The following is a 13,984-nucleotide window of genomic DNA, read 5'->3' on the forward strand; positions in this document are numbered from 1 at the left end:
TTGTATCCTATAGTTGTACATAGATTCATGTGCCCAATTCTAATTTAATAGCTGCAGTTGCAACAGTATTCAGTTGCATATTGCAGCACATGTTGCACATATTGCAGCGGTATGCAATCACAAATACCGTATATACTCGTGTATAAGTCGACCCCCTTAATTTTGCCACAAAAAACTGGGAAAACTTATTGACTCGCGAATAAGCCTAGGGTGGAAAATGCAGCAGCTACTGGTAAATTTCAAAAATAAAAATAGATACCAATAAAAGTAAAATTAATTAAGACATCAGTAGGTTAAATGTTTTTGAATAACCATATTGAATCAGGAGCCCCATGTAATGCTCCATACAGTTAATGATGGGCCCCATAAGATGTTCCATACAAAATGCACCCCATATAATGCTGCACAAAGGTTAATAATGGCCCCATAAGATGCTCCATAGAGTAATATGCCCCATATGCTGCTCCATAAAGGTTATGGCCCCATAAGATGTTCCATAGATTATGCCCCATATGCTGCCCCATAAGATGCTCCATAGAATACCCCCCATATTCTGCCCCCATAAGATGCTTCATTGTATATGCCCCCATATGCTGCCCCCATAAGATGCTCCATTGAATATGCCCCCACATGCTGCCCCCATAAGATGCTTCATTGAATATGCCCCCATAAGATGCTCCATTGAATATGCCCCCATATGCTGTCCCCATAAGATGCTCCATTGAATATGCCCCCATATGCTGCCTCCATAAAATGCTCCATTGAATATGCCCCAATATATTGCTGCTGCCGCTACTGCAGGTATTTAAAAAAAAAAAAAAAAAAAAAAGACATACTCACCTCTTGTTCCTGGGGGCCAGGTGCCGGTGTGCTGAGCAGGCGGAGACACCAGCACGCTATGGGGGACAGGTGTCGCCGCTGGCTCAGGACCCGGCACCTGAGATATTCACCTGTCCCGGTTCCAACTCTACTCGCTGCTGTCTGCCCGCCGGGTCCTTCTGTCAGTGACGTCAGACAGCAGAGGGCGCGCACTAACCATGTCACCGCGCCCTCTGCTGCTTGAACGTCACTGACAAGAGGACCCCGCGGGCAGACAGCGGCAAACAGCGTTGGAACCGGGACAGGTGAATATAGCATATAATTACCTCCCCCTAGTGCGTCTCTGCAGCCCTATTCTCCCACGGTCTTCCTTCCTTCCTTCAGCGGTCACGTGGTACCGCTCATTAAAGTCATAAATATGCGCATATTCGTGACTTCAACCCCTTCATTACCAAGCCTATTTTGACATTTTCCAGGGAGCGCTATTTGACTTTTGGAATTGAAAATTAGCTCCAATCGTTATCGGACACCATGTCATGTTTGGAGAGCCCCTGTGTGCCTAAACGGTGAAAACCCCCCACAAGTGACACCATTTTGGAAACTAGACTCCTTATGTAACTTATCTAGATGTGTAGTGAGCACTTTGAACCCCCAAGTGCTTCACAAAAGTTTATAACGCAGAGCAGTGAAAATAAAAAATAATTTTTCCTCAAAAATTATTTTTTAGCACGCTATTTTTTATTTTCACAAGGGTAACAGGAGAAATTGGACCACAAAAGTTGTTGTCCAGTTTGTCCTTAGTACACCGATACGCCACATGTGGGGGGGAACCACTGTTTGGGCGCACGGCAGGGCTCAGAAGGGAAGGAGAACCATTTGACTTTTTGAAATGAAAATTACCTCTAATCGTTAGCGGACTCCATGTCGTGTTTGGAGAGCCCCTGTGTACCTAAACATTGGAGCACCCCCACAAATGACCTCATTTTGGAAACTAGACCCCCTAAGGAACTTATCTAGATGCATAGTGAGCACTTTGAACCCCCAAGTGCTTCACAAAAGTTTATAACGCAGAGCCGTGAAAATAAAAATTTTTTTTTCCTCAAAAAGAATGATTTTTAGCCAGCAATTTTTTTTTCAACAAGGGTAACAGGATAAATTGGACCCTAAAAGTTGTTGTCCAGTTTGTCCTGAGTACGCTGGTACCCCATATGTGGGTGGGGACCACTGTTTGGGCACACGTCGGGGATCGGAAGGGAAGTAGTGGCGTTATGAAATGCTGACTTTGATGGCATGGTCTGTGGGCGTCATGTTACATTTGCAGAGCCCCTGATGTACCTAAACTGTGGAAACCCCCCACAAGTGACCCCATTTTGGAAACTAGACCCCCCAAGGAACTTATCTAGATGTGTGGTGAGCACCTTGAACCCCCAAGTGCTTCACAGAAGTTTTATAACGCAAAGCTGTGCAATTAAAAAATAATTTTTTTTTCCTCAAAAAATGATTTTTTAGCTCGCAAATTTTTATTTTCACAAGGGTAACAGGAGAAATTGGACCCCAAAAGTTGTCCAGTTTGTCCTGAGTACACTGGTACCCCATATATGGGGGGAGCCATTGTTTGGGCACATGTAAGGGCTCAGAATGGAAGTAGTGATGTTTTGAAATGCAGACTTTGATGGAAAGGTCTGCGGTCGTCGTTACGTTTGCAGAGTCCCTGATGTGCCTAAACAATAGAAACCCCCAAAAAGTGACCCCATTTTGGAAACTAGACCTTCCAAGGAACTTATCTACATGTCTGGTGGTATTGAAGCATAAATAAGTGCCGACACCCAGCTTTCCCTTTGTTCATATGTTCCAAATTATCCAGCTACCAATACATAGAAAAAGAAAAGGTACGTATTACCTAAATCCTTGCTGCAGAAAGTGTGAACGCCAAATGGCACGCCGTCTGCCTGCACCCCGACTCGCGTTTCGCCCGTGGACCCCCAGGATGAAGCATGGGTGAATCGCGCGTCAGGGTGCAGGGAGACGGCATACTATTTGGCGTTCACACTTTCTGCAGCACGGATTTAGGTAATATGTACCTTTTCTTTTTCTATGTATTGGTAGCTGGATAATTTGGAACATATGAACAAAGGGAAAGCTGGGTGTCGGCACTTATTTATGCTTCAATACCACTGCAATATGTGCAACATGTGCTGCAATATGCGATTGAATACTGTTGCAACTGCAACTATTAAATTAGAATTGGGCCCTTTTTGATTTGCATATCATTAGGTTTGTTCACGTAGCCATTGGGTTATGGTGTCACAGAAAGGGAAAGGATTGCCTTTAATTTGTCAGGGAATGGTTTCAGTCCCTCTTTCATTTAATTGCATATTAAGGTCCAGATTCTGTGAAAATATTGTATTGCAGTTTTGTGCAAATAACTGAAATTTTGACCCCCGGTGATAATAACAATAGTTTTAAGAACAAGTTACCTGTATGAAGTTTGGTAAATGGACATTAAAAACATTATTCTGAATGCCAAACATGGCTAATTGTATATGAATTTTTTTTCCTGCTGCTGTAGTTGTTCTCCCGTTTAGGTGGTAATTGGTTTGAGGAAACCCTTTTATATATGTTTTGTTCGTCAAATTTTATATTTTTGAAATAAAGTACTTATCTGATTTTATTCAAATATGAGTGACACTTTGCTCCTTGTTTAGGATAATGGGCTTAGGTGTTGTGCTTACTGCCATTTTGTAGTGTAGACCTCCATATACAGTCATATGTAAAAGTTTGGGCACCCCTATTAATGTAAACCTTTTTTCTTTATAACAATTTTGGGTTTTGCAACAGCTATTTCAGTTTCATATATCTAACAACTGATGGACTCAGTTATATTTCTGGATTCAAAAGAGGTTTATTGTACTAACAGAAAATGTGCAATCTGCATTTAAACAAAATTTGACCGGTGCAGAAGTATGGGCACCCTTATCATTTTCTTGATTTGAACACTCCTAACTAATTTTTACTGACTTCCTGAAGGGCTAAATTGGTTTTGTAACCTCATTGAGCTTTGAACTTCATAGCCAGGTGTATCAAATCATGAGAAAAGGTATTTAAGGTGGCCACTTGCAAGTAGTTCTCCTATTTGATTCTCCTATGAAGAGTGGCATCATGGGCTCCTCAAAACAACTCTCAAATGATCTGAAAACAAAGATTATTCAACATAGCTTTTCAGGGGAAGGATACAAAAAGTTGTCTCAGAGATTTAACCTGTCAGTTTCCACTGTGAGGAACATAGTAAGGAAAGGGAAGAACACAGGTACAGTTCTTGTTAAGCCCAGAAGTGGCAGGCCAAGAAAAATATCTGAAAGGCAGAGAAGAAGAATGGTGAGAATAGTCAAGGACAATCCACAGACCACCTCCAAAGACCGGCAGCATCATCTTGCTGCAGATGGTGTCACTGTGCATCGGTCAACAATACAGCGCACTTTGCACAAGGAGAAGCTGTATGGGAGAGTGATGCGAAAGAAGCCGTTTCTGCAAGCACGCCACAAACAGTCTCGCCTGAGGTATGCAAAAGCACATTTGGACAAGCCAGTTACATTTTGGAAGAAGGTCCTGTGGACTGATGAAACAAAGATTGAGTTGTTTGGTCATACAAATAGGCGTTATGCATGGAGGCTAAAAAACACATCATTCCAAGAAAAACACTTGCTACCCACAGTAAAATTTGGTGGAGGTTCCATCATGCTTTGGGGCTGTGTGGCCAATGCCGGCACAGGGAATCTTGTTAAAGTTGAGGGTCGCATGGATTCAACTCAGTATCAGCAGATTCTTGACAATAATGTGCAAGAATCAGTGACGAAGTTGAAGTTACGCAGGGGATGGATATTTCAGCAAGACAATGATCCAAAACACCGCTCCAAATCCACTCAGGCATTCATGCAGAGGAACAATTACAATGTTCTGGAATGGCCATCCCAGTCCCCAGACCTGAATATCATTGAACATCTGTGGGATGATTTGAAGCGGGCTGTCCATGCTCGGCGACCATCAAACTTAACTGAACTGGAATTGTTTTGTAAACAGGAATGGTCACAAATACCTTCATCCAGGATCCAGGAACTCATTAATAGCTATAGGAAGCGACTAGAGGCTGTTATTTTTGCAAAAGGAGGATCTACGAAATATTAATGTCACTTTTATGTTGAGGTGCCCATACTTTTGCACCGGTCAAATTTTGTTTAAATGCAGATTGCACATTTTCTGTTAGTACAATAAGCCTCATTTGAATCCAGAAATATAACTGAGTCCATCAGTTATTAGATATATGAAACTGAAATAGCTGTTGCAAAAACCAAAATTGTTATAAAGAAAAAAGGTTAACATTAATAGGGTGCCTAAACTTTTACATATGACTGTATATTGGCCCTTTACTTTCCTGACTGCTGGATGGTGTTTTTTTCAGTAATACCCCTACATTTGGAGTTTGGAGAGTGCCCTATTACCGTAATTCTGTGCAGAATAACCTCCAAAATGTTAGCACTCTCTGTGCTCAGAGAAAATGTATCTTCTACAGTATACAGTAGTCTATGTACCGGGCCTCAAGCCGCAATTCTTCATCATTATTAAGGTGTTAATTTGAAATTAAACTGCGGCAGCATTATTTTTTTTTACCCACAGCTTGATGTTTTAATACTTTTATGAAAATCAATAAACTTGAAATTACAAAGTTACTTTGAAACTAGGATCGGACATGATTGCTTTTGGGAATACCATAAACGTGTGCATAGGCAGCTAACGTTTCAGAAGCCTCAGAAGTGTTTTTTTGGCCAATGATTAATAACAGGAGGGATTTGGGTGTGTAGTTCATTATTCAATGTCTGGAAACATGGCCTGAGGTGGAGCAGACTCCTATAATTACCTGCCAGAGCACCAAGCTGTCCGCACTGCTTGATTAACTACATATTGTGTCTGTAAATCAGGTATTGCATGTTTAAATATTTTATGTAGGACATTCATCGGAAGTCTTTAGTGCTGGGCATTGAAAAATGCTAAATTTATTTAGCCACTTATCGCGCTTTATCAGGACATTGCAAATCAAAACAAAAACTATTTCTGGTTCTGCATAGGGGGACTACGAAGTTATGTATGGGAGGAAGACTCCTGCAGTGACATGAGGTCTGCTGTTCTATACACTGGACTTTTTAAGGATAGAAAGATGGTGTATAGCTCCATACTTTGGTACTTGACACCTACTGCAAAGCAGAGCTTTAAGACCCTACCCAAGCTGACCTGTATACTTTGACCAGCTAGTCATTACTAAATCACAATATTTTCATGCATATTTAGTTGTATTTAGGTCGGCTCTCTCAACTATTGATCACATGATTAAAGCTACAGTCCAATCAAAATTAGGCAAACCCCATTGCAATATTGGATTTTCAGGAAAATTTACAAACTTTATCGACATTCATCACAAAATGACACTTAATGACTACTACAGTCACAATTATTCAACCGATTCATATCAAGCGTATATAATAGTAAAAAATCTTTGTTTTATTATGACCTGCTGCAAAAGTGATACCCGTTTCTGCCAGTTTTCCTGAAGAATGTTAGCCCATTCTTCATAGGTAGTGGCCTCCAGTTCTTAAATATTCTTGGGTTTGCATCCTCCAATCATCATCTTTATCTTCCAACAAAGACTATCAAGGGTGTTCAAGTCAAGAAACTGTGACGGTGACTTCAGAATCTTTAAGGACTTCTGAAACAAACCCTTGGTGTCATTTGAACTATGTTTGGGATCACTGTCCTGTTGGAGGTTCAATGATGCCCAAGCTCCAGCTTTCTTACAGAAAGCATAAAATTTTCTCCTAGAATTCCTGGAGAATTGATTAAATCCATCATGCCCTTCCCACATTGCAGGTTTCCAGTGCCAGAGGAAGCAAAGCAGCATTAGTGAGCCACCACCATGCTTCATTGTAGGCAATGTGTTCTTTTCAGTGTATGCTTCATTCTTTCTCCTCCAAACACAATCATCTGATCCATAGTCCTGAAATTTTGCATGTATTTAAGACACTTTATTTCTTGTGCCTTTGGGTCAATACCGGTGTATGTCTTGGGAGTTCGGGCAGGAAGACCTTTAATTTTATTTATGCGTCAGTTTTTGGGACCATGCATTTTCCGTTATTTTTAGAGACAGATTGGAACCATTTCAGTCTATGTACTTTTTATGTGACCATTTTTTTTAATTGTTTGCAAAAATAGAAAAGAAAAAGGAAAATTATCCTACTTTGATCCGTGTTGCAGAATCATGTGAAATCTGCCTGGTTTCACACACCAGGTTTTTTTTTCTCATACAAGAACGTGTTTTTCTATTCAGGGGGTTGAATAATCATTCAGAAGTCTTTAAAAGTGACATTTTGTGATGAATATGGAAAAACCACTTGTTTTATTAGTTGTGTTGAGCTGGGTACATTGTCCTTGTTTGATTCATTCCAAACAGAAGAAAGTTTGTAAATTTTGCTAATAAACTTAATTCACAATGGGGGACGGTAGGTTGAGTAATTTTCCTTGCCGCTGTATATATACATGATTGTTTCTTTTTCTCTTTAGACTTTAAGAGCTAAGTTATTTCAAGAAGGTTCCTGTATTCAGGAGCTTGAGAAGACATTTGCAGAACAAGCAGACTGCACACAGAAGCTGCACACGCTTTCCATGGAAGTATGTCATTGCAACCTATTAACAATATATCAAGGTTTTGTTTATTTTTTTAACAATAAGGTTATTTGTGGAGGTTTTGTCAGGAAAGTGACTGTGGATTATGCTTGTTCTTCCACTGAATATGAATTTGCACATTGTAATAGTTTAATAATTGCTATTTTGTATTTTATTCTTAGAGCATTGCATGCATGATAACACGTACAGACAATTATTATTATTTTTGTTAACACTTGGCAATGTTTAAATCTGTCAGAAGGAGACATTGTATTGAGTTTCCTTACCTCACTCTTTTGTTTGCTAGAAACTTTGGTGATGCTATGGCGTTATGCCCACAGTACGTAAATGGCAGTGGTGCCCTGTATTAATCATCTTAAAGCTCTTTTATTATTCCCTAGTTAACCCATAAATGTATTTGCCTGGCAATGTTACCAATAAAATAAGTGTTTCTGAGCATATATTTAAAAGTTTTGTGCCGGAGTGGCTTACCAATGGCTCATTAATAGGATACACCATTTAAACACTCTTCCGTCACCTGGAACTATTTTATGTGTCAGAACACCAACCCCGTACTTTGCTTAGTGACAGCTGTAGATAAATACACGTACTGTAGTTCTCATACATCGCTTAGTTCCGACTTTTGCCAGAGCGGTTTTCAGCTAATTGCTACGGATGTCAGGTGTCGGACCCCAACTGATCTCCTCTTGATGGCCTGTTCCATGGATAAACCATCATTATGTCATTTTTGGACAACCTTTTTGAAATTGTAGCATGTTTCAAAACTAAAGCATGCGGGATTAGAATAGCCACATTGCACTTCGCAATTTCTATGTGCAGGTTTTTTTTTTTATTTGTTAGAGATTAATTTTGTAAAGGGGAGTAATGATAAGTGACGCGTTACAGCACTTCTTAAAATCCCTTTAAGTTATAAGGTTGCTACATACAACTGAGATGAACACAAACTATTGGGTGGTAGTGTACTATAAAAAAAAACGATTATTGGTGTTTAAAGTAAAACTATGCTTTGGGGCAACATTTAGCCATTTAATAGAACAGTAAGGCTACTTTCACACTTGCGTTTGTTTGCGCTGCGTTTTTTCCCCCCTATACTTAACATGGGTGCGCATTGTCATGCGTTTGTACACGCATGCGTTTTTTGTAGTGTGCGCCCGGGCGCACAAAATGCATCCTGTTGCATTTTTTGTGCGTCCGACCTGTCTCAAGAAAACGCATGCGCACGCAATGCGCATGAAATTCACCCAAAGCCCATTAAAGTCTATGGAACGCTGACGTACGCATGATCATGCGCACGTAAGCGCAAAAAAAGCATGCGGGTTTTTTTTGCAAAAACTATGCGCAAAAAACCCCAAGAAAACGCATTAAAACCGCATGATGCGTTTTTATGCGCGTTTGCACGGCGCACGCAGCGCAAAAAACGCAAGTGGGAAAGTAGCCTTAGAATGAAGGCTTCCTGATGCAATCACAAAGTCCCAATAGATATTGCAGCGTTCTAGCATATGCAATTCCAATGGCTCAAAAAAGTTGGAACAACATATTTCTACACAAGTTGGAGATGTCAACTCAATAAAATATCTCAAATGGATTTTCTAGGCACACAGATTATTAAAACATTGGAAAGGCTATGTGACCTGAGAAACTTCATAATTTACTTGGTCAGAATTCTGCTGTGTTCCTGAACGGTCACATGTGGTCCTCTGACATCCAGCTCCCTACTTCCTACTACCTTTTGTTCAAAGTACAGTGATTTCCTGCCTGTGCTTTCAATATAGCCTGTCGCTCAAGCACAGTTCTGCATGCAGGAGGTAGGACTCGGCTATTAGCATTCAGAGCGGTGCTCTCTGAAAAGTGATGTCATGGAGGCATAGACAGTGATCGTTGGCGAGTTTTACAAGGAGGTAAGGAGAGCAGATGCTAAAGAGGCATTGCATCGGCCAAACAGCTAGTAATCTTATCAACTAGTGACTACGGTCAAAGGGGTTAGTGTTCTGGACCTTCCAATAGAATAAATGAAATGTCTCCGCATTGATCCTGTGCATTGCCAGTATCTGCATTTGTAAGGCTATGTTCACACTGCTGCAGTGTGTTAGTGATTCCGTCTGAATCCCACAAAAAAATGGATTTGGACAGAATCGCCAGAATACATTGCAGAAATTCAGTCTGAACAGTGCCATAGAGTCTCAAAACCATGCATACTAGTGATGATAGGAGGGAGAATCTGTGGACAATGAATTATTCATCTTTAGACTGTATAAGAGTCTCAGGATGGTGCTTTGTATGTGAACTGTATGGCTAAAGCTGTATACCGTTCTGCCTCCTGGAGGCACAGAGGGAGAGCTGGTAGTAAATGTAAGCAGCCACAGACTACAAAGATGGCTGCAAGATGCTGGCGGGGAACTAAAAAGGGAAGGCAAAAGTAACTGTATGTGGAGGACTCATTACAGAGGCAGCCAAATGGTTGTTTTTTGTCATTTTTTTTTTTTTTGGTGCCCTGAAAACCCCTTTAATTACCATTTTTTCCTTTCATTTTCACGCAGAATCAGAAGTTAAAGGAAGAGAATACTTCTTTGTGCAAGCAGCTGGAGGAGTTACTCGTATCCAGACAGCCACTGTCGGAGAAAATGCCGGTGGCCGAGCAGCTGTTTAAGGAAATGTCCCAATGTCTGTTTGACTTGAAAGCACTCTGCAGTATTCTAAATCAGCGCATACAGGGCAAGGAGCCCAATCTTTCTCTGCTCCTGGGCATACGTTGTAAGTTATTTCAAATGTGAGACTATCTAATACAACTTATTCTCGCTGCTGAAGTATTTTTCCAGGTCTATGCAAAAAATCATATTCTTCATTGCTTACACTTTGTGCTTCAGTTACCTCAAGATCCTCTGTTTCTGAATATGTGCAGAACAGTTAATTAAAGGAAACAATAGTAAATGGTATAAAAAAGCATAACCCTGATCACCTCTTTAATTCTCCACCTATCTTGCAATGATCGTGTGCCACACTTTACTGGCATAGCTTCCGGGCTGTGGTGCCATCAGTATGGTCAGGGTGGCAGTTAAGGGTATTTATTCCTTAGCACCGTTTTTTAATGGTGCCGAGAAATAAGTGTATAAGCTCCGCCCAGCATCGGAAAATCTTTGGGGTCTCTGCTACCGGGGGTAGCTGAGACACCAGAAAATATGATTTGGATTGTTTTTTACCTTCTCCAGTCACGTGATCGCCGTTGTTCACCGAATAACTGCTATCACAAAAGAAAAAAGTCCGATTTTCCATTCATTTCTCTCTCCTCTGTTATAATCTAGCACATCAGAGGAGAGAGAAATTTGGTCCTCCAGTACCTCCGCCATCCCCGGACCCTCCTGCTCCATCCCCTGGCCCTCCGCGTCATCTTGGAAGAAAATGGCAGGCGCATGCCCAGTACGTCCACCACAATCTGCCGGCCGGTACCTGGCAACAATAGATTTTTTCCTATTGGTTCACTTTGATCACTGTGATAGATCCTATCACAGTGATCAAGAAAGAAAAAAAAGTAAATCAAACCCCCCTTTTTCACCCTCTTAGTTAGATTTTGCTAACAAAATTGTAATTTTTGTCATTCACTGCAGTTAGGGTTGGGGTTAGAGCTGTGGTTTGGCCTAGGGTTAGGTTTGTGGTTAGGGGTTGGTGTGGTTAGTGTTGGAGTTAGTGTTGGAGTTAGTGTTGGAGTTAGTGTTGGAGTTAGTGTTGGGGTTAGTGTTGGGGTTAGTGTTGGGGTTAGTGTTGGGGTTAGTGTTGGGGTTAGTGTTGGGGTTAGTGTTGGGGTTAGTGTTGGGGTTAGTGTTGGGGTTAGTGTTGGGGTTAGTGTTGGGGTTAGTGTTGGGGTTAGTGTTGGGGTTGGGGTGGGGGTTTGGGTTGGGGTTGGGGGTTGGTGTTGGGGTTAGAGTTGGTGTGGGGATTTGAGCTGTGTGGGGGTATGGGATATGGGTTGGGGTTGGAGATAGAATTGGAGGTTTCCACTGTGTGGCCACATCAGGGGTTCTCCAAACGCGATATGGTCCCCACCATCGATTCCAGCCAATTTTGCGTTCGAAAAAATCAAACGATGCTCCCTCCTTTCTGAGCCCTGCCATGTGTCCAAACAGTGGGCACAACAAATTGTGTTCCATTTTCTCCTGATACCCATGTGAAAATAAAATTTTGGGTCTAAAGTAATATTTGGTGAAAAAAGTTTAATGTTAATTTTTTCCTTCCACATTTCTTTAGTTCTTGAGAAGCACCCGAAGGGTTAATAAACCTTTTGAATGTGGTTTTGTGCACCTAGAGGGATGCAGTTTTTAGAGTGGTTTTACTTTTGGGTACCATATATACTCGTGTATAAGCTGAGTTTTTCAGCATATTTTTTTTGTGCTGAATATGCCCCCCTCGGGGGAGCGGCAGAGCAGCAGGTCACAGGAGGCAGGAGCCGGTGGCTGTAACTGTACCCGCTGCTGAAGAAAAATGAATATTCACTGCACTAGCAATGAATATTCAATTCTCTTATAGTGCACACAGTTACAGCTGCAGTGGTCGGCTTCCAACAGCTCCTGCGGCCGGCCGATCACATGTCACTGCTCATTAAGGTAATGAATATTCACCTCTCTCCACTCCAATAGGCGTGGAGTGAATATTCATTACTTTAATGAGCGGGAACACGTGATCGGCTGGCCGCAGGAGCTGCTGGCACCAGAAAAAGATGCTGTGAGAGCGCGCAGGGAAGTTAAGTAGGATTTTTCTCCTTTGCCTCATTGGGGGACACACATACTGTGGGTGTATGCTTCTGCCGCTAGGAGGCTGACATTAAGTGAAAAAAAGAGGTTAGCTCCTCCTCCGTAGTATACACCCTTGCCCCTATTGCGGGCGGAACTCAGTTTTTTGCTTAGTGTCCTTTGGAGGCACATACGTCTGGATGTCTCCAGACAATTTTTTTTTTCTCTTCCCATGAAGATGAGACAGGGGCGACGGATCCTATTGAAAGGGTCCGATCTCCCCAAACCATCAACGGGCGAGCACACGTTGAGTATCGTCTCCACGTATCCTTTCCCGCACTGTGGGACATATCTGTGTCTTTTTCCCCAGACTTCTATTTTTCTTTTTTATTGTATGAAGATAAGGCAGGGGCAACGCATCCTATTGAAAGGATCCGATTTCCCCAAACCATCAACGGGTGAGCACGTGCGAGTGTCCCTCCACGTATCCTCTCCCGCGACGTGGGACATAATGCCTTAGCCCTGTCCACCCCTAGGTATTGAAACCATGGGCTTGCACAGAGGCACAAGACTAGTCTGTGCGGCCCCCACTGCTCCACCAACGCTAGATGGCGGTGCTGCATAGCGGCGGACGGTCCCTCTCCTCGACCCTGCAGGGGGGACGGAGCTAGGGTGCCCGCACCGTCCAGAAAATTGCCCCATCCCCTCTACCTGGTGCGCTGGATCTGTAGCGGAGGTTATCGCAGGTATGGAGGACCTGGGGAGGGCCCTGTGGCAGCGTTCCGGGAGCTCCATTGAGAAGGCTCCAGGCGGAAGGTTGTGCTCACCTGGTCCAGCATTTCCTTTCTTCCCTCCTACCCCCCCAGGCGGGGGCCGCCAGCGCGGATGTTGGTCCATGGAGCGGCTCAGAGAAGGGCCGGCGGGATCTATGATTCTATGATTCTATGATCGCCATGGTTGCGGGGCCGCCAGCGCGCAGGCGGGTGGGCAGGGGTAGAAATTTAGCCCGCGGCTTCAGCGTGACTAGGCCGCGGTGTAAGTCCTGCCCCCGGCGTGATGTCATTTCCGGCGCCGCCCCCCCGTGGCTAGGGCGGACGCGAACAAATTGAGCCCCTGGTCTCATTACAGGGTAGGCCACTACCGGGAGAGGACGTCTCGGCCTACTCAGGGGAGAAAGGAGCGCAGGAGAGCGCAGCGCAGATGCAGCGGCAGGAGTACGTGGGGGACACAGGATCAGGGTAAGTGCGACCCCGACCTTAGAGCCACGCTACGTGCGATAAAAGGGGGTTTGTTTCCTCCTCCTCCCTTCTCTCAACCCTCTTATAGAAAACAGAGGGGGTTATTGAGCCTGGCAGCAATATGACCGGAAAAGGGAAATCGCACACGTTCCTTTATGCCGCATGCATTTCCTGTGGGGCCAGTTTGTCCACGAGCGCAGAGTTAAAAAAATTATGTGAAACCTGTGACTCCGAACGCGCCCAGAAGCCCTCCCCTGCGACCGAACCAACAATGCTGGTGTGGGCAGACCGCAGAGGACAAGGCTCAGGATTCCCGCTGTGCAGCGCCCGGAACCCGACGCCTAACAGAACCTCAGTGTCCGTCCTCCACTGCGACCGCGACCAATGTGCCAAGTCCCCCAGAGTGGGCCCTATCACTGTCTCAGTTCATGCAATTGAGTCCCTTCAGGCCTCAGGTGGGGGCAAGGACAGTGGCTC

At 43.3% G+C, this 13,984-nt stretch overlaps 1 protein-coding gene across 2 annotated transcripts in view; it reads left to right on the forward strand.

Annotated features, from left to right (window-relative positions):
• CEP85L (centrosomal protein 85 like) overlaps window positions 1-13,984 on the forward strand; it is a 161,243-nt gene that overhangs the window by 127,473 nt on the left and 19,786 nt on the right. For both annotated transcript variants that reach the window (XM_073575933.1, XM_073575932.1), the window contains exons 11-12: window positions 7,426-7,533; window positions 10,086-10,299. In XM_073575933.1, the coding sequence (XP_073432034.1) occupies window positions 7,426-7,533; window positions 10,086-10,299 (322 nt within the window). The remainder of the gene's footprint in view (window positions 1-7,425; window positions 7,534-10,085; window positions 10,300-13,984) is intronic.

This window comes from Dendrobates tinctorius, unplaced genomic scaffold, assembly GCF_039654945.1.
Source record: "Dendrobates tinctorius isolate UK_male_01 unplaced genomic scaffold, ASM3965494v1 ptg000046l, whole genome shotgun sequence".
Lineage (NCBI taxonomy): Eukaryota > Metazoa > Chordata > Amphibia > Anura > Dendrobatidae > Dendrobates > Dendrobates tinctorius.